The 27,412-nt window shown below is 39.9% G+C and overlaps 1 protein-coding gene across 4 annotated transcripts in view; it reads right to left on the bottom strand.

Moving 5' to 3' along the window:
• Positions 1 to 672: 672 nt before the first annotated feature.
• USP22 (ubiquitin specific peptidase 22) overlaps positions 673 to 27,412 on the bottom strand; it is a 64,672-nt gene continuing 37,932 nt past the window's right edge. For all 4 annotated transcript variants that reach the window (XM_088148032.1, XM_088148033.1, XM_015888076.3 and 1 more), the window contains 9 exons: positions 18,998 to 19,167; positions 15,976 to 16,123; positions 13,312 to 13,417; positions 11,960 to 12,118; positions 8,318 to 8,444; positions 6,564 to 6,655; positions 4,942 to 5,004; positions 3,100 to 3,249; positions 673 to 1,305 (listed from right to left, as the gene is read on the bottom strand). In XM_088148032.1, the coding sequence (XP_088004158.1) occupies positions 1,263 to 1,305; positions 3,100 to 3,249; positions 4,942 to 5,004; positions 6,564 to 6,655; positions 8,318 to 8,444; positions 11,960 to 12,118; positions 13,312 to 13,417; positions 15,976 to 16,123; positions 18,998 to 19,167 (1,058 nt within the window). In that variant the 3' untranslated portion in view covers positions 673 to 1,262. The remainder of the gene's footprint in view (positions 1,306 to 3,099; positions 3,250 to 4,941; positions 5,005 to 6,563; positions 6,656 to 8,317; positions 8,445 to 11,959; positions 12,119 to 13,311; positions 13,418 to 15,975; positions 16,124 to 18,997; positions 19,168 to 27,412) is intronic.

The raw sequence follows: 27,412 nt of genomic DNA, 5'->3' as shown, positions 1-27,412 counted from the left end.
AAATAAATGCATTTCTGGCAAAAACAAAAGCAAACAGGCTCCCAGCTTCCAGGAGGAAGGGACAAAGCCAGAAGGCTTTGCATACAGAGGGAGAGAGAGAGAGAAAGCGCTAAGAGGCCAATAAAAGCAGAGTGAGTAGGAAGTCTTTTGTTTACGAAGAGGTGTCCGGTAGTTGAGGGCTAATTTCAAAAATAGCATCCAGTCGCCAGCGTTAGCAGATGGCAGTTCCTTCACTTCCCAGTCTCGTGAGAGTAATATTTCTCGGGAGAGGGAGGATGGGAAGACAATTGCCACCCAACAGCAACACGGCCCAGAGATCAGCCTTGTTCGCATCCTTCCGCCCCCCACCCCCAACCACAATAAATAACCGAGACTACTTTTTACAGTATAAACATGCCAATTCATTCATTTTACTGATGGTTGCAATTATGAATTTCATTCTTATGGGAGGAAAACGATGAACAAAAGTACATGTGGGGGGTGTGTGTGAGAAATTAATAAAATAACAAGGTATAGGAAACCGAAAAGGGGGCTCAAACAGAAACCTAACCTGTCCCAAGGCTCTTGCAGAAACTACCTGTGCCAGGAGACTTAGAGGCGGTCTCGGTACCACCACTCCGGTCCCGTAAATCTGGCCTCTGCTAATGCTTCCCGAAAAACAAAACAGCCTGATAATTTCATACTGTATTTATTTAATAACTAAAATTCACAAATAAAAAGGTACTCGCAAAGTCCATTTCGTTGCGTTGTCCCAACTCTCCTCCATTTTGCGGCTTTCAGACCCATAGGCGTAAAAAAATGGGCTTGGGTTTTTAATTATTAACTGTCGTATGATTGGTCAGTTGGAGCTGAAGCACCAATGGAGAAGATGCTTTATGGAGATGAGAGCGCACACACACCCCCGGCCTTCCCACACGCGTCTCGGAGGAACAGCGGGAGAAGTTGCAGCGCGTGGACTCCTCTGCTCCCGTGTGTCCCCATCCAGAGCAACCTTTGCGCTATTCTATTTCTTCGCTCAAAGTCACTGACTGTAGCCTCTCGCATATTTCCCCCTCTTCCGTCCTCGCAGGACTGTGCACACGATGAAGAGAGTTCGTTTTTTACTCCTCGAGGCTGTGAGCCAGGGGCAAGCAGATCCTGTCGCAGCTCAGGGCCAGGTGTCGAAAGGGTGTCTTTTCATTTCGGGTGGGGTTGTGTGTCTGATCAGAAGGCTGCCACTCATCTTGCTTCCTTTTCTCTTTCTCTTCGGCTGCGGAGAACGGCTACTCATACTCCAGGAACTGTTTGTGATAGAACAGCAAGTATCTACAGAATATGGAGGAAGAACGGTTTGCTGTAATGCCAAGGTGCATGCGTGTCTATCCACATACATTCTGGCTCCCCGCTAGCCCTGTTAGAAGCAGAAGGGTTTTGGCCTTTTAATGAGGCAGGAACGGTTTCAGGGAGGGGTTTTGCCAGCTCTCCTGGACATGTGGTGACATTCTAAAGAATTTAAAGCCAATGACTCATCAGAGGATATGCCTGGGCTGCTTAGTGTCTGACAGCAAAACAGGGTTTAGGCCTAGCTCAGCACCCAAAGGCCTAAGGAACAAACTCAAGGCTGCAAGAATGGAAAGGTTCAGCCAATACTGGGCTCCCTAACAGGGTGACTTGTGTAGAAAGGGGGCTGGCCTGCCCCAGCGATTCCCAAACGTCCCCAAATTCGCTTAAAAAAACCCCCTGATTTAAAACACGGAACTTTTAGGAGGGCAAAGGAATAAAGCTGCCTGCCCCTCAGAGAAATTCATAACATACATTCCAACAACAAAAGAATTCTAAGACATCTGAAATGTTAGTCATCGTATGGCAGCACTTTGTGGGCAACAGTCCACTCATTCCATCCCAACAGTCCATTTCCTTTTGTTTGGGGTGGTGGGGAGATGCTCTCCCTCCCTCCATGCTTGCAGCAGAGAACAATACTAAACAAGGCATCAGAGGGAAATGCAGGAGGTGCAGATGAAGAAAATTGTGACGTTACTTAGAAATATTGGGTATGACACACTTTTCTGTGTACGTGGGATTATCATGTGTGGTATGATAAGAAATCTTGCCCATTGCTTAATCCATGATTAGCTGGTTCTAGCTTTGCAGTTCCTCAGTGAAACTGGCTTTTGTAACTCTCTTAGTCATACAGGCCCAAAACAGAATCCCGATGGGCTGACAGGTTCCTTCATTCAGATTTTGGTCCATTTATTCTTATGCACAAGGGGAAATGCCAGATACATTTTTTTTTTAAAAAAAATGAGCATTCGCTGCCTGGCTTCATCCTCCTAGTGTCAAGAATAGAAGTATTTCTAGATGTTAAACCCTGCGGTTCCTCTGCCTTCCCTGATATAACCGTGCAGTGAGTATGATGAACACAAGGTATGCATCTCTGGCACTTTTACATCGGGCTAGACATACCATACAATTCTGCACAAGGGAAGCAAAAGTAGGGAATTCAGCTTTCACAGACTCTTCGGTTTTGTTAAACAAAAGCCGACAAAAAATCTTCCTTTGCTAATAGTGTAAAACAGAATGCCAGTGAGAATCCCAGAAGCAAAATGAGAAAGTGGAATAACCTTTTTACGTCCCTCCCACCCCTGGAAACCAGAAAAGCAGCAAAAGCTGCTGAGTCAGGCCAAAAGAAATCATGCAAAGTTCATTTGCATAATTTATGCAGGCTGCAGAACTGAGCTTTGCCAGGCACAACTTGAGTGCAACAGCGTAACATCCATTTAGAGCATGGCTGGCCGGGGAATTCTGGGAGTTGAAGTCCACACATCTTAAAGCCACCACGGTTGAGAAACACTGGTTTAGAGTAAGGTGCCATCTCCCTCTTTGGGGCCACTCCAAAGATACAGGACATTTTTTTTCACGTATTAACACCACTGGCTTTGAGTTACTTGTGTACCTTGGTCACCAGCCAAGATAATCCTTCAGATCAAGGTAATTTTCACACATTCCCTCTATTTTGGTCACTTTTTACATTTCACTGACATTGTAAAGAGCACAACTGGCATTTCATGCTAAAAGGGAGGAGGCCAAATTCTTCTTGTGGCTTGCTTAAGAAAGACATACCCTTCGCTGTCTAGTACGTCCTTAATGCTAGCCTTGGTGATGATGGCATCGTCACATTTGAACCACTGGTCTTTGTGTTGCCGAATAAAGCTGGTATAATGCCCGCTCTCCAGGGTTCCTTGATGATTAACTACTGCAAACAAGGAATACCTGTTGGAATGACAAGCAGAGAGAAAGCAGCTTGATTTTTAAAAAACAGAACTTTAGCCCCTTCAATCATTACCATTTTGTTAATACGTGTGTAAGTTGCGACATGAGAGGTGTAGCTTCCACATACCATTATCTAGTATTTCTGAAAACATCACCATTTATACATATTACCCTTCAAAATCAGGTTTTCCTGGGTGATGCATAACACATAAAAAAAAAAAAACAATAAAAATCCAAAAATAAATTGCACAATGAAGTGCAATAAAAATACAGAATAATATAAAAAATAGAACAGTATAAGCAATAGCCACAGTAATTCAAAAGTTTCTGAGCAGCATATATGTTCAAAATGTACCTGTTAATTGATTAAAGTGCCTGAGAGAATAAACGCTGTTGGCTACTAGCATAATTAATGTTTGGCGTGAAAGAGATACTGACCAGGCTATCAGGTGAGACAAGAGGTCCACAGAGTTTGACCTGGACCTCAAAAATCTATCCCCTCAATCTGAGTCAATGATCTTCAGAGAGAGGGCCAAGGTAAAAACACTTATTTCTGGGGTGTCACACCCTGTAACTACCTCCTTACTTAAGACCATCAGCGCCAAATACATTTTGTATTCTTGTCATGTCGTTCTTAGCCATAAGAGCAACTCATCATTGGAACCTGCTCCTAAGGAGTAGTGCATGTATTCAGAGGCTGGATGACTGTTTGTCAGTGCTACTTTAACCTAGATTCCTGCACTGAACAGGAGCTTAGACTTACAGAGTCTAAATGGTCCTTTCCAACTTGACATTTTACTCTTAAAGAAAATTTCTTATTTTGCTTTTAATATTTTTATGCTATCTATGATGACTGCTATTTTATGATTCCGCAATGGCTAATAAGGGATTTCCGCCAATGCTAATTTCTAACAGCGGCCTCTAAAGAACACAACTTCCTATCCCTTATGCCAAAGGCTTCCCGTATAAGCAGTAAATGGAAGCCTCTTCTGAGTGAAGCTCGACTCCTGGTGACTTCACAGAAACATTTATGTAGCATTCTTGGCAACGGTAGGAATGTGGGCTGCTGTCACCTTCTTCCAGGTTTTGCTTCCCCAGCCTGGCCTGTAGCCCTGGGATTCCCTGCAAGTCCCCTAACCAAGCATTTACTCAGGCCAGACTCTGTTTAGTATCCCAGCCCAGACAAGGTTACTCCAACTGCTGCCACCTGCTGAGACACATCAACAATACAAAGCCATAAAGAGAGTCTACAACATGGGGAAAGAGCGTAAGGCTGCTTTTGCAAAAACCAGGCTCTCTAACCTACGTGTCTGCATAACATTCCCTGGTGGCCACCGACGCCAAGGTGTTTTAAGATTTTATTTGCCACACATATTTGCAGGCCGCCCACTCTACAGAGTCTGGGTGGGTTTTACTTTACCACTGATTCTGCTGTGCAGAATAGGTACGGAGTTACTTCAGTCTTAGAAACAGATAGGAGGAAGGCTGGGGGATGCTAGGCAGGGGTGGTAGAGAGAAACAGTCACGGTTTGGGCAAATGGAGCACTTTGCTCCTAGGCGCTTTTTTTCAGAGCTAGTTTAGAATGCGATGTGCTCAAAAAACATGCTACTGAACTCTGCAAGACACCCTTTTATACTGTTTTTTAGGGAATCTATCTGAGACAGAGAAGCGCAGAAGACAAAGCCACCTACTTATTATCGCTGTTTAGACTATCTGCTGGTTGCTGGTACTGCCCATTCATTCTGCTCTCTTTACTACAATAAAAACAAACAAACAAATACCATATTCAGTGTCATTTAAAAAGACAGTGGGTTATCAATCACCCTTTTAGTTTATTTATTTTATTCAAAAGTTTTATATGGCCGCCCATCTTAAGCAACTCTGGGCGGCTCACAACAATAAAACCAATAACTATAAAACAATCATAAAACAGTAAAACAATAAAACAACATACATATTTAAAATATAGTGTAATGTTTGAAGAGATCTTCTTACTTACTTTCTCAATGTTTCCTGAACAGGGTAAACAAGTGTTTAAGTAAAGACACAACACTGACATAACTTACTCTTGCATGAATGGAACCAGCAAAACACCAAAGGCGCATTACAGTAGATACCTGACATTTAAATTACAGTGGTACCTCTACTTACGAACGCCCCTGCTTACGAATTTTTCGAGATACGGCCAGCTCCGGCCCCAAAAATTTACCTCGACTTACGAACTTGCCTCGACTTATGAACCGGATCCGCGGCCATTTCCCGCCCATTCCACGTGGTCCACGGCCATTTTCTGCCCGTTCCACGTGGTCCACGGCCATTTTCCCACCCGTTCCACGTGGTCCACAGCCATTTTCCCACCCGTTCCACGTGGTCCGCGGCCATTTTCCGCCCGTTCCACGTGGCCCGTGGCCATTTTTCCGCCCCTGACATGTGGTCCGTGGCCATTTTTCCGCCCTGCCGTGTGATCAGCGGCCCTTTTTCCACCCGACGCGTGGTCCGCGGACGCCGGAACGGATTAACGGTAATTACATTGAACCTTATGGGAAAATTTACTTCGACTTGCGACCAACTCGACTTGCGATCAGAGTCACAGAACGGATTAAGTTCGTAAGTAGAGGTACCACTGTACTAGTTTAAGTGCCTGGAATGCATGTAAGAGAGTATTTTGCCCTGCAGGAACTTCTAAGGCTATTGGCATGGTGAATTCTGAATGCTCTATATGCAGTGATTCTTGGCACTTTTCCACAAGAACTCTTTCACCAAAGAGGAGAAAGATAAATTTACTCCTCCCTAAACCTATTTTCAGAGGTCCTCTTCCCCCCATTGCAATTATTCCATCCTGGACACCTTCTTGATGGTTGAATTTCAAGTTCCAGCATTCCCTACAAAGGCCATGGTGGCTGGAGAACTCTGGAGAACTTTTGGTTGAACTTTTAGGGAAGGAATTTCTTGCCTTTATTATCACAGCCTAAAGTTTTAAAATGTATGCATCTTTATGCTTGGCCTGTGTCTATACAGTCAGTGCATAAATGTGCCATTTTTCTCCTTGGCATAATAATCAAATCAAAAGAAATTAATTAGTTAAATTAAAAGTTAAAGGAAGCATACGTTTAAACTATTTAAAGGAAATCTGCACCTTAAAGGAGGGAGGGATGTTACTTCATTTCAATTTTGTCAGTTTAACCATTAAAAATAATACCAAATCATGTTGCAGTTAGTTCCCACCTACAAGGTGAACTAGTTAGTTTCTCTGCCCTTTAAACATTGTCCAAGACATGGATGGTTTCTTACAAGAACAGTTTCCAGCGCATACCTAGAGGCCATGAAAGGTGTCATGTCCAGCTCTAGTGGAAAGGAGACATATGTAGTGATCTTCCGCCTCAGTTTGGCTGAGTGCTCAAACCGCTAGATGAAAAATGGGTAGAAGATAAGATTTTAATTTCCTCAATGAAACAGCATCTCATTAGCTAGCTCAGGTGCAGAAAAAACAAGTAGGACTATATTAATAAAACAATGTGTCAGAAGTGAGTGTCCATACAATTTGTATGGTTGCTTATGGTTTCTGAAATATTTATTTTTTTTTAGAAGGGAAAGAGATCAGAACGTACCAAAAGAAAAAAAAATTAAAAACAATTCTTTATGATTCTGCAGGTTTTCTAGGGTTTTTAGGAGGAATTCTTCCAGCCCCATTTGAGAATGACATGGATTCAACCTGAAACCTCCTTTGTACAATCACTGCCGTGATTTAAAAAGAAAGACAAACAATATTCTAGGTATCACATGCTGCCAAGACACAAGTGGCTGGAAAATATTAATTTCTGAGACAAAGGGAAATGTGATAAGCTCCATACTTTCATCATCATCCGAATGAAATGTTATAAAAGGCTGTGAACAAGGGGCAGAAAGATTAATGAACTCTTCTTCTGAAAGGCAGCAGTTCTCTAAATTTCTAAAAACCCCTGTCCTATTTACCTTTGTAGATAATTATACTCAGCTTTCAGAACCATAACAATTCCCTAGCAACAGATCAGGCTGTTTTCCTGGCATTAAAAAAGAAATTACGCAGACTAGATATCCTTTCACATTTTGTTTGCCGTATTACATTATTAACATTGTCAGAAGATACACTCTTCGTAATGACTCCGATAACAGTAAAGCTATAAATAACTTACAGCCCTATCCATTACTACAGCTGCTAGAATTTAGCAATATTAGTTCACTGGCATTTGAATGCTGTTTTGAGGCATTAAATATTAAAATCTTAATTCTGAACAGACAGGATGACAAGATGATTCATGGCAAGAGATCATCCTTTGACATACAATACAAACGCTGCCGGTTTCCAAAATATCCTTCTCTATATTCACATTTATGGAAACTAGACATTTGGATAAACGAGATATGACTGTCTAGCTGCATTTCTCTATTGTGGAATCTGAATGTAATCATCAGCATCTCAACTCTATAACAGTTAACAAAGTTTGCACCTTTGGGAGCTACTAGTTGGTAACACTGGCAAAACCTTTTAAACGCTACAGCTAGGATTGTTAACGCTCTGTCATAGTTATATTTAGAACATTTTGAAAACATATAGTGGCAGGCATTTGAAAGTATGCATAAACTAAACAGATATCCTCATGAACAGCAAATTATGCACAACTGGAGGCGGGCAAACAGTTTTCGCAAAGACCTCAGCTAGGAAAGGCTCTTCATCTGAACCACTTTAGTATTCTCTCTCTCAGCTGTGGACAGTTATTGAATCAAGGTTGAAAGGTTTAAGGACACAAGCGACATACAGCTCTGTTGATCATGCAGCAGCAGAGAGCTGGATCTGTAGTGTTACACTCTGGATATCTAGTCACTCTAGAGATACAGTGTCCATCAGCCACAAGGGATGCTCCCAATGCTCAAGAGTGTTTTGGAGCCCAAGTGTGCACTCTCAGTTAACAAATGGGATTCAGTCTACCCGTGAGATTTAAGATAAAATCCACAAAGTCTAAAACAGAGAGTGTCAACCAAGTCTGCGGAGGAAGATCCACTTTCAGGAATCATCATTTAGCAACTCACTTTGAGATGAAAACAGGCCACGATGGGGAGCTTCTTCATAGTGAGCTGTTTGGTAGATTCTTGGTAGCTGTGGCAACCACTACATTTGATTTTGGCACTGCTTCCTAGATGTTCTGGCCTTGTAAACCTGGAAAAGTATTTTTTTTAAAAAAGAATGGATAACCAGTATAAGCAAAACACATTTCTATTTCACTTTAAATTTCCATTTAGTATCTTTTGGAGACACTACTCTGCAGCGCAATCTTCTACAAGTTTCACATTTAGAATACTTCAGCAGAGCTTTATTCGCTTCAGGTCCTTTGCTATTTACTCTCACTGCTTTTAAAAAGCATAAAAAGAAAACACAAGTTATAGGCAACTATACAAATTGTTATTAAAATTGGTTTTTTAGACATTTCCCACAATGGTAATGTTCTTAAAGCCAAGCTTACCTAAAAATAATAAAAATATACATGGATTCAAATTTGGTTCTGCTGCCAATCTACCACAAAATGGCTAATATGAACTGGCCACCACAGACAGAACAAAACAGAATTTTAAGCTTCTTCTAGTTGACTTGGCCAGTACTTTGCATTTACTTAACACACACAATTGTGGTATTTATGAGGAAAAACTAAATGCTGATCCCGCTTTCTTTTACATAGCCAAAATACAAAATACTTTCCCAAATCCTAGCCCTGTGAAAGAAATGTTCGGAGTATGGGGATATTCTGGAAGAGGAGACAAATGGATAATGCAAGTAAACAGAATTTTCAAAATCTCACCTTGAGCTTTCTGCAACCTGTGTACCTAGTACAACAGTTAGAATTTTGTCTAGCCATGAACAGACACTATAGCAGTTTTTTGAAATTACAAGTGGTCCATAGTTATTTAATCAGAATCTTGATCATTCTAAATGAGTCGTAGTTTTGATTGAATAACCCTTTTACTACAGGCTGGCTTCAGCCAAGTCACATCTCCCAAGTCTCCACCAAGATCCTTTATTTCCCTTGCTTATCTTCTGAGAATATAACTCTCAGATAATAACTCTTTGGTTTCTGAGACCATTTGAATCTCTTAGTTGAGGTTCTTCCTATGAGAAGCAAGAATTACCCTTTATTAATCTGAATTCTTCTCAGTTACGTTTGGAACCACTTCTCAAGTAACATCAAAGCTTTATTCATCTTCATCTGGAGTTTATCTTGGCTGAAATCTAAACACACATTTTTATAATTGCCAATCTTACCTTCCCAGACTCAAAGAGATTAACTGGTTAAAAAAAGTCTTTGTAAATCTTGGAATTGTTGGGGCAGAGCTTGGATTCAGACCTCTCAGTTACTGAAAAGTAAACCTGAATTTGAGGCAGTACATAGGACCAACACTGAACATTCTTCCACACAAATGAGTTTTCTCCATACGTTAAGAAGATCATTCGGTAATGGGCCTTCTAGATACAAGGAATTCTTTTGCACGGAGCAGCCATTCCATGCCTTCACAGACAGCAATACAAGTCTGAACGCAAACTAACAATTTGAGAGAGAAGACCACACAGAACTAATCCTCAAGCCTTTACGGAAATGGTAGGGAACCTTTAAATGAATTATACCTTTTAGTAACTGTGGCTGCTGGCTGTCCAGGTTAGAGCTAAAGAGAGTTGGAATCCAAAAATATGTGGATGAAGCCACAAGGTCTTGATACTTGCTTCATTTCTCTTTTAATCTGGAACCAGAATAGCATTTGCCTAAAGCTAAAACACCTTCCCCAGATTAGCCTTTATTTTTGACTTGAAAGAAACTGCCTCCTAAAATCTTTGTGAGGCCAAGACTAACTTGGAACCTGAGAATAAGATTATCCCATGTAACCTCTTTTGCAATTTCCTGCTTGACAAATACAGCAAAATTACTTAGAAAGCAAGTGTTGACAATCTACTAGTAACTTTAGTTTTAAGGTAACAAATAAACCCTATGGAGATGTTCAGCCTATTATATGAAGAAGGAAGGAAGGTGAAGGCATAATTCTATTGCCGTTGTTCACTCAAGACTCCAGTATTTCCATGTTAAGGGAGAAGGTTTAAGGGGGAGCCTTAGAATTTCTTTAGGATGGCCAACAAAATGTCGACTAGTGGAGAGAGTTATGGGATTAGATGGAAGTTAAGTTTGACCCAGTGGGGCTGTTCCTATGTTCTTAACTACTATGATGGTGATAGCTTAATGGATCTTGTTGGCATGGTTCTGAGGGTGCCTGTCAGATTCCAAGAAAATGGTACAATCTTAGGTGATGGAACCAATCTGTGTCCCACATAACTTAGTCTCAAAGTCCTTACAGTGTGGAGATTCAGTGAGTAAAGGAATATATTGCCCTGATGCAGAATATCTCCATCAAACTGACCTCAAAGCAATTACAGCAGAGAACATTTTGGTAAACAGCTAAGAGCCATGGAAAGGCAGCTTGTTTTTCAATCTTGCAATATTCAACCGGGGCTATGAATAATTACATTATGTCAGAGGAAAGCCCAGATAGGGACGTGAAAACATCTCCCAATCCCAATCCCACGCTTGCAAGGAAATGGCAGAACCAAATGGGGTGAGATCCCTGGGTTGCAGACACGTGGAACGTATTATGGAGCATAAATTCATTGAGGACCCTCTATCCAGGCTGGCCTGTTCTCCATTTGGAGACAAGCAGGTCTGTGCAGTCCTCTTCATATAGATTTCTGTACTGTGTGCTGTGGAACAAATTCTCCAGCAAGGATTTTTTTCAATCTTCTTCCTGAAGAAGGAGAGGTACTTGTATGATAATTCTACCACCTCTCAGATCATTTGTGAAGTAATAGTTGCACCAGGTGGAATGGAAAATAGTCTGCGTACTGTGTTTTGAAAGAAGAATGAAACCTGTTGGACACTGTTCATATGTTGATCTTGTTTGAATTCATATTTAGACACGTTTCACACGATATTTTAGCAGAACTTTGTTAGACTAGTAGAATTTCTTCTTCGAAAGGCCAGCTGGCAGTGTCTGAAAGTTGGTGAAGCAATGGAGCTTTCCTGTTCTATACTTTTTGATGGCTGCTTTGTTTGGCAAATTCTATTTTCTATTAGATTTCCCTTCCTTACCTCTAAGAGACTCCAATCCTGTTCATAGAGCTAGGGGTGATAGATAAGATGTAGCCTATCCAGAGTTAAAGAAAACAAAGGATAGACTCCTGTATGAACATGTACCTACGTTCCACAGAGATACCGCATATGTATTCCACAGTTCAATAATGTATTATTTGAAATATCTGTAAGATGAGAGATCAAGCTCTAAGGCATATTTATCTTGAGGCTGCCTTGTTTTGCATCAAATGAAGCAATATTTTCTGCAGTGCACACAAAAATAATCAATGATAAACAGTGCTGAAATCTATCATGGGAAAAGCTAACTGATGGGGCCATTTGTCTTGGTTACCTACCAGCTTCTATCAAGTTTATGCTACATGCTTAATTTTGTCCTGGCCTCTTTTTCTACAAGGGAACTGAGTTGCTTGCACGATGATTCAGCAGAAATAATTGCAGACGAGGTGCTGTTTTGCTCCTTGGCCATATGCCTGCCAATTGCTCATCTGCAGACAGGAGGAGGGAAGGTAAGATTGCTCCTTTCTAAAGGCTGTCTGCCAGTCTGTACCTTCGCAAGCAGTCTGTGAGGGTGGTGGTTCCTGACACATGACTCTCCCCATTCACCACACTGCCATCGCTGCCTGGACTCAGAGGCCAAAATGGGGTGGAGGAACCTGGCAAGTCCAGGCTGATGTCCCAGAAGGGGTCTATCGTTGTGGAAACACCCCTAGGGAGAAAAAAAGAGTTCAGCCATGACAGTTTTGACAGAAATAATAGTTTTACCCATTAAAACTGTGAGGACAAGGAGCATAAATATTAGGGGGGATATTCCTGCAAATTAACAGATTCTGAAAATGGTGTGATATTACTTTACAAAACAATACATTCACAAGAGTAAATGTTGAGAGGAAAAACATTCTCTTGGCAACCTTTCCATTTCCAAAACGAATGTGCAGAAGTGGGAGAAAAGTTGGCACTTCACCTCTAGGGGGTGCTCACATAACAGAAAGATTTCAATCAAAAGAAAATTTCAAATTTCTTTAATGGGGACTTAAGAACATGTAACAAGAACAGAATGTTAGGGAACTGACAAAATATTAGCCAGCAGATATAAACCAGCAATGGGAATAAGGAACAGTCCACGTAATTTAACAGTGCAAAATTATTTTAAGTTTTGACAGCTCAGGTCTTCATTTAGAAACAAACACACTGTCTTGTCAAAGGCTTTCATGGCCGGCATACGATGGCTGGTGTGGGACTTCCGGGCTGTGTGGCCGTGTTCTTGAAGTTTTGTTTCCTAACGTTTCGCCAGCACCTGTGACCGGCATCTTCAGAGTGCAGGAGCACAGACAGGAGCAGTTCTCTCTGTGCCCAGGGTGATGTGACCCTTTTGTGGGTATTTATAGATATAGATACCCACAAAAAGCTCCTGTCTGTGCTCCTGCACTCTGAAGATGCCGGTCACAGGTGCTGGCGAAACGTTAGGAAACAAAACTTCAAGAACACGGCCACACAGCCCGGAAGACCCACACCAGCCAAACACACTGTCTGCCCACTTGCTTTAAAATCAAGCAAAAGCTGATTTTAAACTCCTGGTGATATTTGTTTATATATGGCTGAAAAAAGTTGCTACCATGTCTTCAACAGAAAAAAAGGCTGCCTTAATCCAAGCAGATTTAAGAGCAGTAGGTTGGTTTATTAGAAAGGTGTTGCATCATACACATCTCCTTTTTGCTGCTGTTCATCTTGGGCAGCACGACCATCATGATCCAATTAGCTCTTTTCACTGTTTAATCCTGCCATTACATCAGGTTCTCACTGAAGTTTTCTGCCTAAGCCCTCTATCTACTACAGGAAGATATCACCATTCTGATATCAAGGGATTGACTGTTTTTAAAAGAGGAACTCAGTCATACTTACTGGCAGACCTGACAAGTGACATCAGACTGTAGTCCACCTGTGAAGATTTGGTCTATGATACAGTTACAGTGGTTGGGGTTGTTGGCTTTCTTCCCATTATCGTCACCTGAAAGAAAAGGAAATAAGCAGACTTGGTTTCTTCTGAATATTCATGCGTAGCTGTGCAGAGAGTCCTACTATCTAAAGGCATATTCTTAAAGCTTAGTTTTTCTGGTATATGTACAAAAAATAATGTCACGGCTGTAAGGAAGAACATACAGATCATAATCAGGAATAACAGGCATGAAAAAGGTTACTTCTATTTTATTGCTTCAAGCTGCACTAGGCTGAACAAACCAAGAAAGAGGAGACTTGATCCAAAATGTAGTTTGACAGACTCCATGTCATAGGGATAGTAATACATTATTATCAAGTAGAGAATTGGCTGGTTTTGCTCTGCCTCAAGGACCGCTTCCAGAAGAGGTAGCACTGCCAAGGTAGTTAGTGACAATGACTATTTAACTGCCCTTCAAGAGGCCCATGAGCAACACATGTAAGGATAAGCAAGCCTTTCCAGGGAAAAATGAGTTCTTGCCCCTAAGAAAATATACATGTAATTATTTGCACTACCTAAGCAAAATCACTGCAAGGCAGGTAAAGTAGAAAAGGCAGCACTGGCAAATGTTAAGCATTTAATAATTCTTACACAAAATGTGGCTGAAGTTGATCCAACAGCAAGACTAAATTTATATTTTTTTAAAAAGTTTATTCTACATCTAATGGGGAGCTTTCTTAGCCATGACTAGGAGAACACTCTACCACTAACCAATTCCCCAGTGATGAATGGAAACACCCAGTGTCAAAATGGCATGCGTCTGACTTGGTATTTTGTTGTTTTTAGATAAAATATGGCAATACGCTAGCGAACCCTTTACAGAGCAACTGTCTAACAACTGGGGTTTAAACTTTCCAGCCAAGATACATTATTAAACTGTTACTGACAAAAAAACAGGCCTTCCTGTCTCTTTTAGAAAGTCATGAATAGTTGCACTGCTGTGTCAGTTTTGGAGCAAGATACCCACGAAAAGGGAAAAAAAGAATCCCCCCCTAAAAAAATAGACGTAATCCTTGCATGTGAAAAGCATTTCTTCCTTTTCAGTTTTTTCTCATCTGCTTACAAAATCTAGCAAATGGCCTCTTTACATTTTCACTGGGCTCCAGGTAACATCCCTGCTGGATACTCTTAATAGGCCATCATTTGTACCCACAGGAGAATAAGACTGCTCCCTTTTCAATTACCCAAGTCAATTAGGCTCAATGAGGAGGGGGGTCTCTAAAGACTCTTCTGTAAGCTTGTTCACAGCAACACAGAGAGGTATTACAAACTCACTGGGCTTCCTGTGACATCTGGCAAAATGAAATTACCACCTTCTTGCACCTGTCAATATGTAACACAGCAGCAACAGCCAAAAAAAAAAAAAAAAAAAAAGTGCATAATTGAGCTGAAAAAGAATTCCCAGTGATTGAGCAGTTGCAGGTGTGGGGACAAGCTCTGCTTCTGGTAGGTGATAAAGCTGCTGATGTCACTAAGGGAAAATGCTGCTTTACGTGGGCTGAAATATACACTGTGGTATTAAGTTCAAATGTAAAGATTGATGGGATTCAGTCAACTGCCTGAGGCTTATCTGTTTTAAGAGCTTTATATGGTCACAGGGTCTGGCCAGGTGGAACCAACTGAAAAAAATGTGTACCTGAAAACGTATTTTTATGTGCAAACACCCCTTTATTAGTAACTCTGTTCTAGCGAAGCTTGGCACTGCTGGAACAAAGAGAGATCCAGGGTCATGCCTGGAACTTTAGAAAGAGCAGTAAAGGTAGGAGCACTGGCATTTCTCAGACAACACATTTAAATAAATAGCAGTTACAAATCATTTGAAATGGTGATTTTTAAAGATTTTTTTTTAAAAAAACTAAACTTGGTATTGATGTACTTAGCGTATCATATTCGTAACGCAGCATAATCATTCATCATAATATCATTTAAACCATCAAATCCCTCTTCCCTGCATAGTAGGTACTCAACCTCTGACTATATTCAATGAAGGGAGTGCTGATCACCTCCTTTAGAAATTAATTCCATTGTCAAACTGCTAAGGGTGGCTTTTTCTCCATCAATTAGGATTGCCAAAATCAAATGCAATCATATGCCATTTCCTTGCTAATTCATTAATTATCTCAGTATTAACTTCTTCCTTTTACTGCAGGGTATCCATTTCCAGAGCAGTAGGCAATAATATTTCCTCTCAAAGGATGATATGGATTCCTATCCTTAGGAGTTTATGCCATGGTAAACCTGTTCACATTTAGGGCATTAAAAGATATATTTTTTAATTAACTGCCTGTATTATTTTCAGGGGTGCAGGGAGCTACAAACCAAAAGTCATATTTAGATCCACTCCTCCTTTTTCATGCTGGAACCTACAAACTTCAACAGAACTCGAAATCCTCAGATTTTTCCGCTACAACCGAAGATAGTAAGAAAGCTAGCATGAAAACAAAGAAGAGCAGAAACTGTTGACTCAAGCCGCTTTATGAAACAGCAAAAGAGAAACCTATCCGAGAGCTAAATAGAGGCTGAAGCTGCAGAGGTGTGCCAGGGAGCATAACGATGGGAAAGAACCTTACCCTTGCAGTGTCGATGTAGCACATCCAATGCAGCAATGAGGAACTCATGTGCATCCTGTTGCTCGTACCCTGCTAAATGCCGTGCATGAGTCCATACCAGGTGCAATAACCTATATGGAATGTGAGGAGATCGGTGCCCAGAGTAGAACTGCTCCCGGAATGGAGGGGGCGGGAAAGAAAACAAAAGGTTCAGGCATTTTCCCTTCCCTAAAGCGACAAATACATAACAACTCTTCATAGAAAGACTAGAGTTATTCCCTAGATGTTTATAAAGAAATATACTCAAGCTGGGAAATACAAAGTAATCCTGAAGGTGACTGTACAAAATATATTAATGGACAACAGCCGAAAATGAAAATCCTAAATGAGGTTCCCATTCATAAAGAGGACAGGAGTGGGAACTTCATCTAGGATTTCCTTTTTCGGCCTTATTAAAAAACAACAAAATACAACAGGGTATTGTCTATGTTCCTAGTCGTGTAGATTAGGTGTTACTCGGAGGAAGGAAAGATGATATGCATAACAAAGTAATATTGCCAATGTTTCTACCATCACACTGCAAGAGAGAAAGATCAAGATTATGTAACAAAGGTTTCAAAGGCCATTTTCAGAGCCAAGGCCACACTTGTTGTCCCATCAAGTTATGCCCTCATATTAGCTGGATTTAAGACCTCCCAGGATTTCTTTTGCAAAATCAATCTAGCAAGCTTGCAAAATAGTGTTAAGCAGATGATTACATTTTTTTTTTACAAATAATTCTGGTACATTATTAGACCCCCAACTGGAACTCTTTCCTATGTATTGAACAGAATGAAGGAGAAAGGGAGAGAATGAGGTATTATTTCTCCACTGAGGAAAGGAAGGAAGGAAATTTGTTTTAAGTCATTGCAAAATCCCAGTTTGTCTCCAATTCTTAAAAGACTCAGGGGTTAGAAGTTCTGCCTCACGTGGAATAAAATGAACTGAACAAAACTATGCAATGGACAGAGCTCTATTTCATTAGGACACACATGGAGTGAATATGAAGCTGGTCCTTGACAGTTCATTCATAAGAAGGAAACACAAGGATCTCTTTTCCTGAGGAACAAGCAGTTCTATCCTCCTGGAAAATAACAGCCAGTTTTCTCCAGGACATTCCTTATACCCATGCTATAGATACAAGAGCATGTGAGGTTACTAGCTAAAAATGTGCATTGATGCACGGAGCAGTGATCTCATAGATGACATCTAGACAGCATTATCTATACTGCTGCATATGAGACACAGCACGCCCACTTTCCAGATCGTTTTTAAACCTTCTTCTGTGCTGAAGGAAGCTCAGTTCTTTAATGAAGTCGCTGAGAATGACAAATTCTGGTGGCCTGATACACATATTGCTATTAAGTCAAATCCAAACTACCTTATATGTGTACCAGGCCCATATATTGTCCAGTCATTTAGGGTGGGGAACATCCTTCCTAAGTTACAGATTTTTACACACATCATATTATGCAACTGGGAGGAAAAATCTTTTCCTTGCTGAGCTAGAGTTTGGTTGGCTTGAAACTACACTGCAGCAAGGCAACAACGCACAAGTCCCTTTTATATTCAAAAGGATCAATAAGCAATTCTAGGATGCCAACAGGAATGACACAGAGACCAGAGCCTGAACGTAAACTGAAATCTGCTGATACAGCACTTGTGACAATATAATTCAGAGAACTGCAGCAATAAAACTTTTCCATTCTTACAATTAAGTTCTGGAATTATCCAATTACTCTACCCAGTAGTACTTCCCATAATTGCTTCACTGCACCTCCTGATATGCATTCCTCAGTGTTTCATTAAGATGAAAAAAAAAAATAATCTTAAGGAACCTCTCAAACTACTTGCTGTTATCCTGAACAGGAGGCTTTTAACCAACAGACCTGCAGGGACCGAGTGCAAGTTACGTTGTCTGTGCAGCCCTAGTGCTTTAGCCTTTCAATTGATCCACTGCTCATTCGAAGGACTTTAAAACAGGTCTGCATGTACATTAGGCCATGAAATGCTTTGGATTCAGTTCAGAAGAGGTGCTTCAGAATGCCTGGGAGTGCAAAGACAGTCCTCGTCCGCAACTCATAAAAGCAGTCATGTCTTTTTCCAGGATGGTTCAGCTCCTGCAGAAAGGTGCTCTCGGGTATTCTGAAGTAACTCTTTTGAATTTGACCTAAAGCACTGCACAGCTAATGGACATACTGTCAGCAGGCTTGCAAAGAGTAAATATGATTTTAATCTTTTTTGCATGGAAAGGCAGTGCCCTACTTGAAAGCACAGAGAGATGGGAAAGGCCAAGAGAGTGAAAAAGGGTCCAAATCTATATACTACTAAAACTTGCATTGTATTTATCCGTTTGTTTGTTTGTACCCACAAGTCAGCCCAAACGGTGTATTATACCACAACAATTTTTGAATCAAGGTACCTAAAACCTGCTAACTTAAAGAAAGTGTAAAAAATCCAGGACCCATTACTCCTGTGGAACTGAAATTTCCATGATGTTCAGACCAGTTTTTATCCTACTTTGGATACAAAGACCTAGCTCTTCGGAGAAGGTTCTGATTGGAAAGGTAGAAAGAAAGAAAAAGAAGAGGACAAGCAGCAGCAAGGTGGAGGGACTCAGTTACAGTGACAATGGGTGCAACATTGTAAGACCTGAAAGACTTGGTTAGGGAAGGATCGTCATTGAGAAAACCTATCTAAGTGGTTGCTAAGAGTCGACACTGACTTGATGGCACATAATCAATCATAATTAGCTGACCAAACTGAAGACATGTTTTCAAGCAAGTCTGCTAACCTGAACTTGCATTCATTATTGCTTTGTCTTTAAATTGGCAGAGCAAATTATGGCTATTGTTCTGTCTTCAAAGCCAGTGCACCTTGCAAATGGGAGCGTATGAAAGATGAAATGAAGGAGACCTAAAATATAAGTAGAGCAATCTCAGGTTGTCTCTTACTGCAAAGATTGAAGTCTAACATTCTCAACAATAGCAAAAGGGTGACTTACCTCCTGAAAAAGTGTAGACATTTCACAGACCAGACATGAGCTGGGGCTTTGCATTTCACATTTGTGTCTGTCGGAGAGGAAGAAATCTCGCAGTAGTGGAGTGTGAGTAAGTGCTTGGACAATACAGTTCATAAAACACGTGTTCCCAAGATTAATTAGCCCCCGTAGACCTATTTAAAAAGGAAACAAAATGAGGAAAAGTGAACTATTATTCAGTTTAACAGAACTGTAACTTGCTTCAGCTCAAATTTTCAATCACTATATACAGCAAAACAGTGCCAAATCCTGATTGTAATTATTTCCTTTTCTTTCTATAATGTTCATTTCCTCCTACTTTAAGGAGACTTTTAAATGCTTTTGTAGCCAAATGGCTGAGATACATCCAGCAACGTAACTAGGTAATATGATTATTTTTTTCAAAAAGTGGTGTCTCGTGTTACAAATATTTGCTTTCACTGCTCAGCAAAGTACCTAATGCTCATAGTAGCACGCTTAAAACTAGAACTTCTCAAATCTTTGTCAGTATGAGATAATATCAGTGAAGACTTGGACCCTCTAAAAATGCTGCAGAAATCTAACCTTACAGTCCATATTCGCATACTAGCTAGATCAAAGCATACACTATGGATCTCAATTTTTGGTCTCCAGACACGGTTCAACCACAATTCCCATCACAATAACCAGATCTTGGTAGGGAATGGTAGAATGCCACATATCTAGAGGGCAACCAGATTGATGAAGGGTAGTCTTGAAGCATTGAGTGGAGGAATAAAATATAAATTCACATGTTTGCTCTGGAAATCAACTGAAATCATGAAGGTAATGAAATATTTGAACTTTATTACAGCTGAAATTCTCTCCTTAAACAACATGAAACAGGAAATACTAATTAGAATACTAATGGATGCAGATGACCAGCCAAGAGGTTCACAAATTCTTACCTCTCCAAAGCAATACAACTAAAATTCTGAGATGGTTCAAAGTATTAAATGGCCTTGTATATGCAGAAATATTTTTGAAAAGCCTTTCACCTTCCTTTGCCAAGCAGGTATGTGTTTCTGTTGCTAGGATACTGCAGACTAAGAACAGTGAATCACTGTACTGGACAACCTATTAAGTATTGATAAATACTTAAGCCTTCCCAAAATCACTGGCATTAACACAGCACTATCATCCTACCCAGCCCAACAAGCCACTTCTCCTTATTTTCAACAAGAATTTGCTTTGGTTTACTTTTACAGTCACCTTTTATCTAAGCATTTAATTCTTATTACAATCTGTAGCATAAATGTTGAAAACTGTGCAAATACCTTTTAGGTCATGAGGGGCATATATCTTATTTAGAAAGTGTGCTGCACTAGCCAGTAGTATGTTGTGGATTTGCAGACTAATTGTACAGAGGCACAAAACAAGAAGCCATATGTTATATGCAAGAAGTCAATTCTATCTCTGTTAACCAGCCCAAATTCCAAAACAAGAAGCAATTCAAAATACATTATGCAGAACAAAACGCATCTTAAATACACTGCATTTACTAGCTGTAACTCTGGAAAATAGATCGAGTAAAAGAACAAGGACAAGGCTTGTTTATTTCTTTTTATTTATTTAACGGTACTTATAATCTGCCCCAATCCCAAAGACTCTGGGCAACATATAACAACAAATTCAAACCAAGAAAAAAGAAAGATAAAACCCAACATCACAATAAAACCCCCATCAGAAACAAAGAATACAACCCCAAATAGGTGCCTACAATCTGGGGTCTGGGACATCAACAAAGTGCATGTTGCAGGTACTCCTGGGGGGAAGAGTATTCTGCAGAGTGGGTCAATCACGTCACTCACACACCCATCTTGTAAAGAGGGGGGACTGTCACTGGGACTTCCTTAGATGACCAGACCAGACGAGCAGATATGACTCCAACCTGGCACTGTTGTGTCTCATAAATGTACATTTGAGAGAAGCAGAACTGGGGAATGTCATACACCAAAGTTCAGTAGTTTTTAAAAAATGCATCAAACGCCCATGAAAAGAACAAACGCTTGCTAGAAAGAACCTTCTGCACGTGTGTGTCATAGCACTGTTGAGGGACAAAGCCCCATGACCTTCACCTACCCATTTCCCCCCCTTTCTGTTAGGTTGATCTAATCGCTTCCTGTTTTAAAGCACTATCTGCCCCAGATGACTCTTCCTCAAGAGAACAGGGCATGTTAAAAATGACTTCAAACTAGTCACTGCAGTCCACAAACAATGGTTGGTAGCTTATGCTGTGTGAAATACAGCCAAGCATTTTTAGTAATTGTAGTTGTCACTTATTTAACCAACAACTAAAACAAACTGTGGCTTAGAACAACGTGTGCACTCAACCAAATACTGTTACCTTGGGGGGGGGGGAGAGAGAGAGAGAGAGAGAGAGAGAGAGAAGGGGAGGGGGGGAGAGAGAGAGAGAGGTGTGTAAACATGTTTTTACGCATTATAATCTTCGCAGGTACTTTATATGCATATTTTTTTTCTCTGAGGGTTCTTGCTTAAAAGCAAGAAAAGCGAGTTTTAAACAATAACAAAACTAACTTCCATTTATCACCAACAGTATTTCTCTAGCTTTTCTGAGAAATTATTTTACATGATTACCCACCATAACCACCATCACAGTACAACAGCACGTACTAAATGAATGCACATTTCTATTTTTGAAACAAGCAAATTATAAAACGTATAGATTACCGCATTTATTGTTATTTTCCATATTAATTGCCGTGTCTGCTTCAATAATGATTCGGCTTTTCAGTATTATTGTAATAAAGATGTCTTTATAAAGCACCCTATTCTAGTGAAAATTTATTATATTGCATCCTTATATATCTTTGCAATAGTCTTGTGATGGAGCTTGCTATTCCTGTATGCTTTTGATAGAAGACAAGAAATTAACCATCAGCAGTATACGTGTGCCCAAAGAAGCCGCCAGTTTTAGCTATCATTTCAGCAATATAATCTGGAAATACACTGCTTCAGGCATGATGTGACATTTTGTACACAGTTACAAGCTTGCCTGGTTACAAAGGTTCTTCTAATATTAAATGTTTGGGGAAATTCAAAAGTTGAAGATTCCTGTGGTCATATGGCAGCCTGACAGTTGATCACATCATAACCTGCAATATGTAAAAACAGCAATGAAATTAGACAAAATGCACCTTAATCAATTATGCTGAAAGCCAAGATCTAGAATTTGAAGTCCTATACTTACTTGGGAAGGAGTTCAAACCTGTGTTAGGCTAGGACAACAATAACCAGACAGCTTGTTTGGAGCCACCATCCGAAGATATATCACACATTCAGTTCTGTCAAACATTGCACAGGGGAATGCCTGCCAACTTAAAATGACTACTGCGCCTACCTTGTGAAAGAAACACAATGTCAGTCCTGGCCATCAGTAGTGGATCGGTGCAAACTATCCTTACACAGAACTCCTGAAGCAGAAGGAAGCCAAGGGAAAACTTGGGGGTTCCAAAAACATGAAAAAAGTGTGTTGGTGGTACTCTTTACTTCGCTCTTTAATAATTAACTTAAACATACTGTCCCACTAATCATGGCAAACAACCAGTGTTGGACGTTTGTATTGCAATGTTTATTGTAGACAGTGTACAAAAAAAGAAACAAATATGCTTACCATCAATGAGACTGTAGTAAGTGCAACTCAGGCATAGCTACTAAAGTTTCATTATCACTACAAGTTACAAGTATTTCTCGTGATGGGAAACGGCGGAAAAAACAAAAAAAAAGACAACTGGATTAAGACAAGGTTTAATATGGAGGTTAACAGCAGGCCACGCTAAATGACTTCTGATATAAGAAATAGAGAAAAGAGGCAAGGTCAACTGCATTTTTACCCTTGCTTCTTTCCTGGTCTCAGGGAATATGTAAAAAACTAAAAATAAGAAGTGAAACATACATTAGAAATCAAATGTAAGGGGGTTGAATGAAAAATAATCCATCCAGTGTTATAAGTTGCCAACAGATGGCAGTACTGACATCGCCAAAGCTCTGATGTGTTCTTCAGCATCTGTTCTTCCCTGCAACTGGCGGGAATTATGTTACATGCCGTGACTGAATTTTTGACTGACAACAGAGTCCCTCCAATTGAAATTCACCATCGAATGCAGATTGTTTATGATGATAGCAGCATTGACATGAATACTGTGCATCCCTGGACCAAAAAATAGAAAGATTTATGAACCGGGTAGAGCTGATTTGTGTGATCAAGAACAAAGCGGCCAGTCCATGACAGCAACCAGCAAGTTTCACATGAGAAAGGCTGATGAGCTGATTAATAACGATTGGTGGATCACTTGAAGGGAAATTGCTGTCCAACGTGGCATTTCACAGGAACTTGTGGGTTACATTGCTGATGTTCTTCAATATTGGAAGGCTTGTGGAAGAGAGGTTCCTTGCATGCTAATGGCAGAGATGAAAACTTCAAGAGTTGAAATTTGCCAGCAATTATTGTCATGCTATGGGAATGAAGGTGAATTTCTTCAGAGCATGTGACAGCCAACTAAACATAGGCTCATTGTTATAAGCCAGAATTGAAGCATCAGTCCATGGAGTATCATCACAAAGCTTCACCTGCAAGAAAAATGCAAAACCCAGGCTTCGGTGGGAAAACTCATGGTTACAGTTTTTTGGGACGCAGATGATGTTATTCACATGGATTTCCTTGAACCTGGCACCACTATCAACTCCGAGCACTACACTGTAACACTCAAAACAGTGATTAAACAGACTTTGGAAGCATAAGAAGGAAATTTTGTTGCAACGTGACAACATTAGGCCTCATATTTCACAAGTCACCCAAGAGGCAATTGTGAAACTGGATCTCATAATTTTACCCCATCTGCCATATAGGCCAGACTTGGCACCATGCAACTTCCACCTTTTCCGCAAAGTGAAGGAATGCCCTTGTAGGCATCTATTTGACTCAAATGAAGAGGTGAAAAGGACAGCAAGGACCTGATTGAAGAGGCAAAGTGTGGAGTTCTTTCGTGATGGCTTTAAAAACCTTGTCCATCGTTGGCAGAAATGTGTAGTGAATGGTGATAGAGAAGTACATACCACTAATGAAAGAGCTCATTTCAATAATTATTTTCCTGTTTCATTTATTCAACTATCCATATTTAAACTAAAGTTATGCAGGTGGAGGCATTACTTTTCATTCAACATGCTTAAATTCCAAATTCAAACACCTCCTTGGGGGGTCCCAGGGTTTGCTGGCATCAGTAGGTTTTGGCAGATTTCCATTAGCTGCTTGGAAATAACTTGTGTTTGCTTAATCAACTTATACACCAGTCCTTCCAAAAATCCCTGGAGAATTTTCTTACCACGCTGTATTTCCCTTGTAAAGCAGAAAATGGTAAAGTGCTCAGAATGTAAACAAGCCGGTCCCTCCTCCCCCCCCATTCTCCACTTCCCTGGAAGTTAGATTTGTCCCAACATTGATGGACCCACAAAAGCAGCTTAAGATGGAGCTTTTCTGGAGGGCTGTTTAAGTTCATAATTTAATTATTTGGTTACTGAAATTATGTCATGATATAAATTTTTTTTGGATATTCAGCTCTGGTTTTAATTTGAATGTGGCTTATTTTTATTAGTATTTTTATTAGTATTAATTTACTGTATAAATGGATCATTTATGTGTATTTCTTGGTATAGTGCCAAAAGTATTATGATTGTGGCACTACATAAATTCATTATACATACATAACTGTTGAGTTACTTGGTTATACCTTCTGTTTATTGACAGAATTTTATATGTTATGAATTCCAATTCTGTATTTCTGTAAAGGATCCAAAAGTTTTGACTATGGGATACAGGAAGACATTCCATAACAAATCAGGTATATATTTGAATTACTTCAAAGCCACCATTGATTGTTTTTTCTGTCATAGTACTTCACAGAAAAGTGTTCTCAAGCTACCTGGGTTTCACAGAGGATCTTTTGCTTGCTAAGCAAGTACTATATACACTGAACTAGGAGTCCTTCTAAGATAGTAGCCTTTTAATAGTTCCTATGATTCCAACAAATCAGACCAGAGATTTCAAAGGCTCAAGCTATTCTCTCCAGAGAGTCTATGAAGTATTTAGTATCATACTAAAGGCTATAATTACAGGTCTGTTTACTTTATTTAACAACATCTTTTTGCTCTATTTCTGCAAGTGTGCCTAGTTTCATGCAATTCTCCCCAGTCCACATGCACTGATGTTACAATATTTAAGAAATGCACTATCTTCCAACATGGCTTGCACCCTGTTAAAAAATCTGTACTGTCAGGAAGTTATTTTGTTAGTTAAATACTCTGTGCTTTAAATTTATGGATATGTCCCTTTGAAGCAAATGCAATACATTTATACAATAATGATCACCAAATTGTCTCTTCTTCAGGCTAAACATCACCAATTCCATAAGCATTTCTTCACAACTTACTCTTTAAGCCCTAAATGCTATTTTCATACTGGGAAATTCCTAAAGAGGAATTAGAAGGAATATCACACAAAATCTCTGTTGAGGATGGAACTTAATTTGACTAACATAATTAGAACATAATTAACAGGTTAGGGTTCCTAAATGTGATATATAATGAATGCAAACATAAAGGGGGACAGCTAACAGTGACTTGAAAATGCAGTGTCATTAACTTTCATCAACACCAAAGCATTTACTGTATATATTCACGTATAAGCCCATCCACAGATAAGCCAACCCTCAAATTTTTAACAAAAATACTATGAAAAATGTGCCACCCGCAGATAAGTTGACCTGTATTTTTCATGGTATTTTAGTGAAAAATTCAAGGGTTGGCTTATCTATGGATGGGCTTATATGTGATGATATGCAGGTACTTTTAAAAAGTATTACCATATATACCTGCAGATAATCCCATCCGCAGATAAGCTGAACCTAATTTGGGGGGTGTATTATGGGACCTAAAATTCTCAGCTTATCCACAAGTATATACAGTAAGTATCTTTACACTAGGATGGGCCTGCAAAAGTCACCTAGTGAGGAAACCTGTACCTTAATGCAATTAAAGCTATTTCTAACCAGATTCAGAAAAAAATCATTTTGTAGTATAGGAAGGAATCAGTCTTTTCACATATTTTAATGAATATTTCAGGGGGGAAAAAGTGAATATCTACGCAAGAATCAGAGCTACACTAACTCCATAAGGATATAGGAACATATACTTAGAGGTAATACTTGACATTTTGGTACAAGGCAGTCATGCAATTCACCCTCCAAATTCATGAAGGCCCGTACAATACAAGAAGAATATGCCACAAACCCATACAATGTGACAATAAATATCTGTGGGCATAGTCTCTTGACCTGAAGACCGCAGCAATTTAAGACAGTAAAGTTTGTCAAGATATAACATTCTCAGCTGCGATCAGGCCTTACTTCCCAAACACAAAAACTTAAAAAGAACAGGCAAAGAGTATGGTACTGAATTTTCAGAAAGAGAGGGGAAAGAGATAGAAATTGAAACACGTAACAAAAGGGGTGAGAGAGAATCGTACATTTTTAAAGCCGACTGACAGGGCAAGGGGAAAGCTTTTATAGAAATTAGAAGAAACACACCATGCCCTCCTTTCTATAACACTAACTTGTAACAATAACATAGGGATATGCTGTTTTTAAGAGTTTATCAAATATCCTGGGAAGCAGAAAGAAATTCATGACTAGTCCCTTTATCTTATGTATAAGCTGAAGTAGCAAGGCTAAGAATAATGGCAGGTGACAGCAGGTAGACAACCAAAGATACACTTGGAAGCTAAGCAGGATCAGTCGTTGGTACTTGGATGAAGGAACAACTGGGCATTTCAGGAATGCAAGACAGACTGGGAAATTGGGGGGAGGGGAGGGGATCCCAGAAGGCAATGGCATAAACCATCAGGGGAGCTTTTTTCCAACAGAGAGATAATTAGGATAATCCAATCCTTTTCCTTGACAAGAGTCAGGAATCAGACACATAAGACATCACATAAGTGATGATTAAGAACACCGTTGGGCTGAAAACAGTGATGACTGCAAATGGTTTCACTAAGAACTAACAAGAGGTTCAAGGAATCCTCCAGTTCTCCAATGTGTTTGCCACATTAACACTTCCAATCTGTAATGTCAGAACCACCAGCTGCAAACTTAAAGTTTAAGAAACAGATTCCCTGCTATATCTGTATCTTGGAATCTATTTTGAAGAAGTCCAATTGCCCTGATTAAAAATACTTTGGTAAAGCTGAAAACAAAGCATGAAAGAAACAAGCCATTCCATTCCTGCCACATAAGGAAGGGTGCAAGTGCCAAACAGAGAAGGCAAAAGATACAAAGACCTAAAGGGAGAGGCACTACTGGAATTAGAGGA

The sequence above is a fragment of the Python bivittatus genome, unplaced genomic scaffold, assembly GCF_059951505.1.
Source record: "Python bivittatus isolate LINGU-HERP-01145 unplaced genomic scaffold, Pbiv_v1 ctg000560_np1212, whole genome shotgun sequence".
Classification (NCBI taxonomy): domain Eukaryota; kingdom Metazoa; phylum Chordata; class Lepidosauria; order Squamata; family Pythonidae; genus Python; species Python bivittatus.
This window is presented reverse-complemented; position numbering and strand designations above follow the sequence as displayed.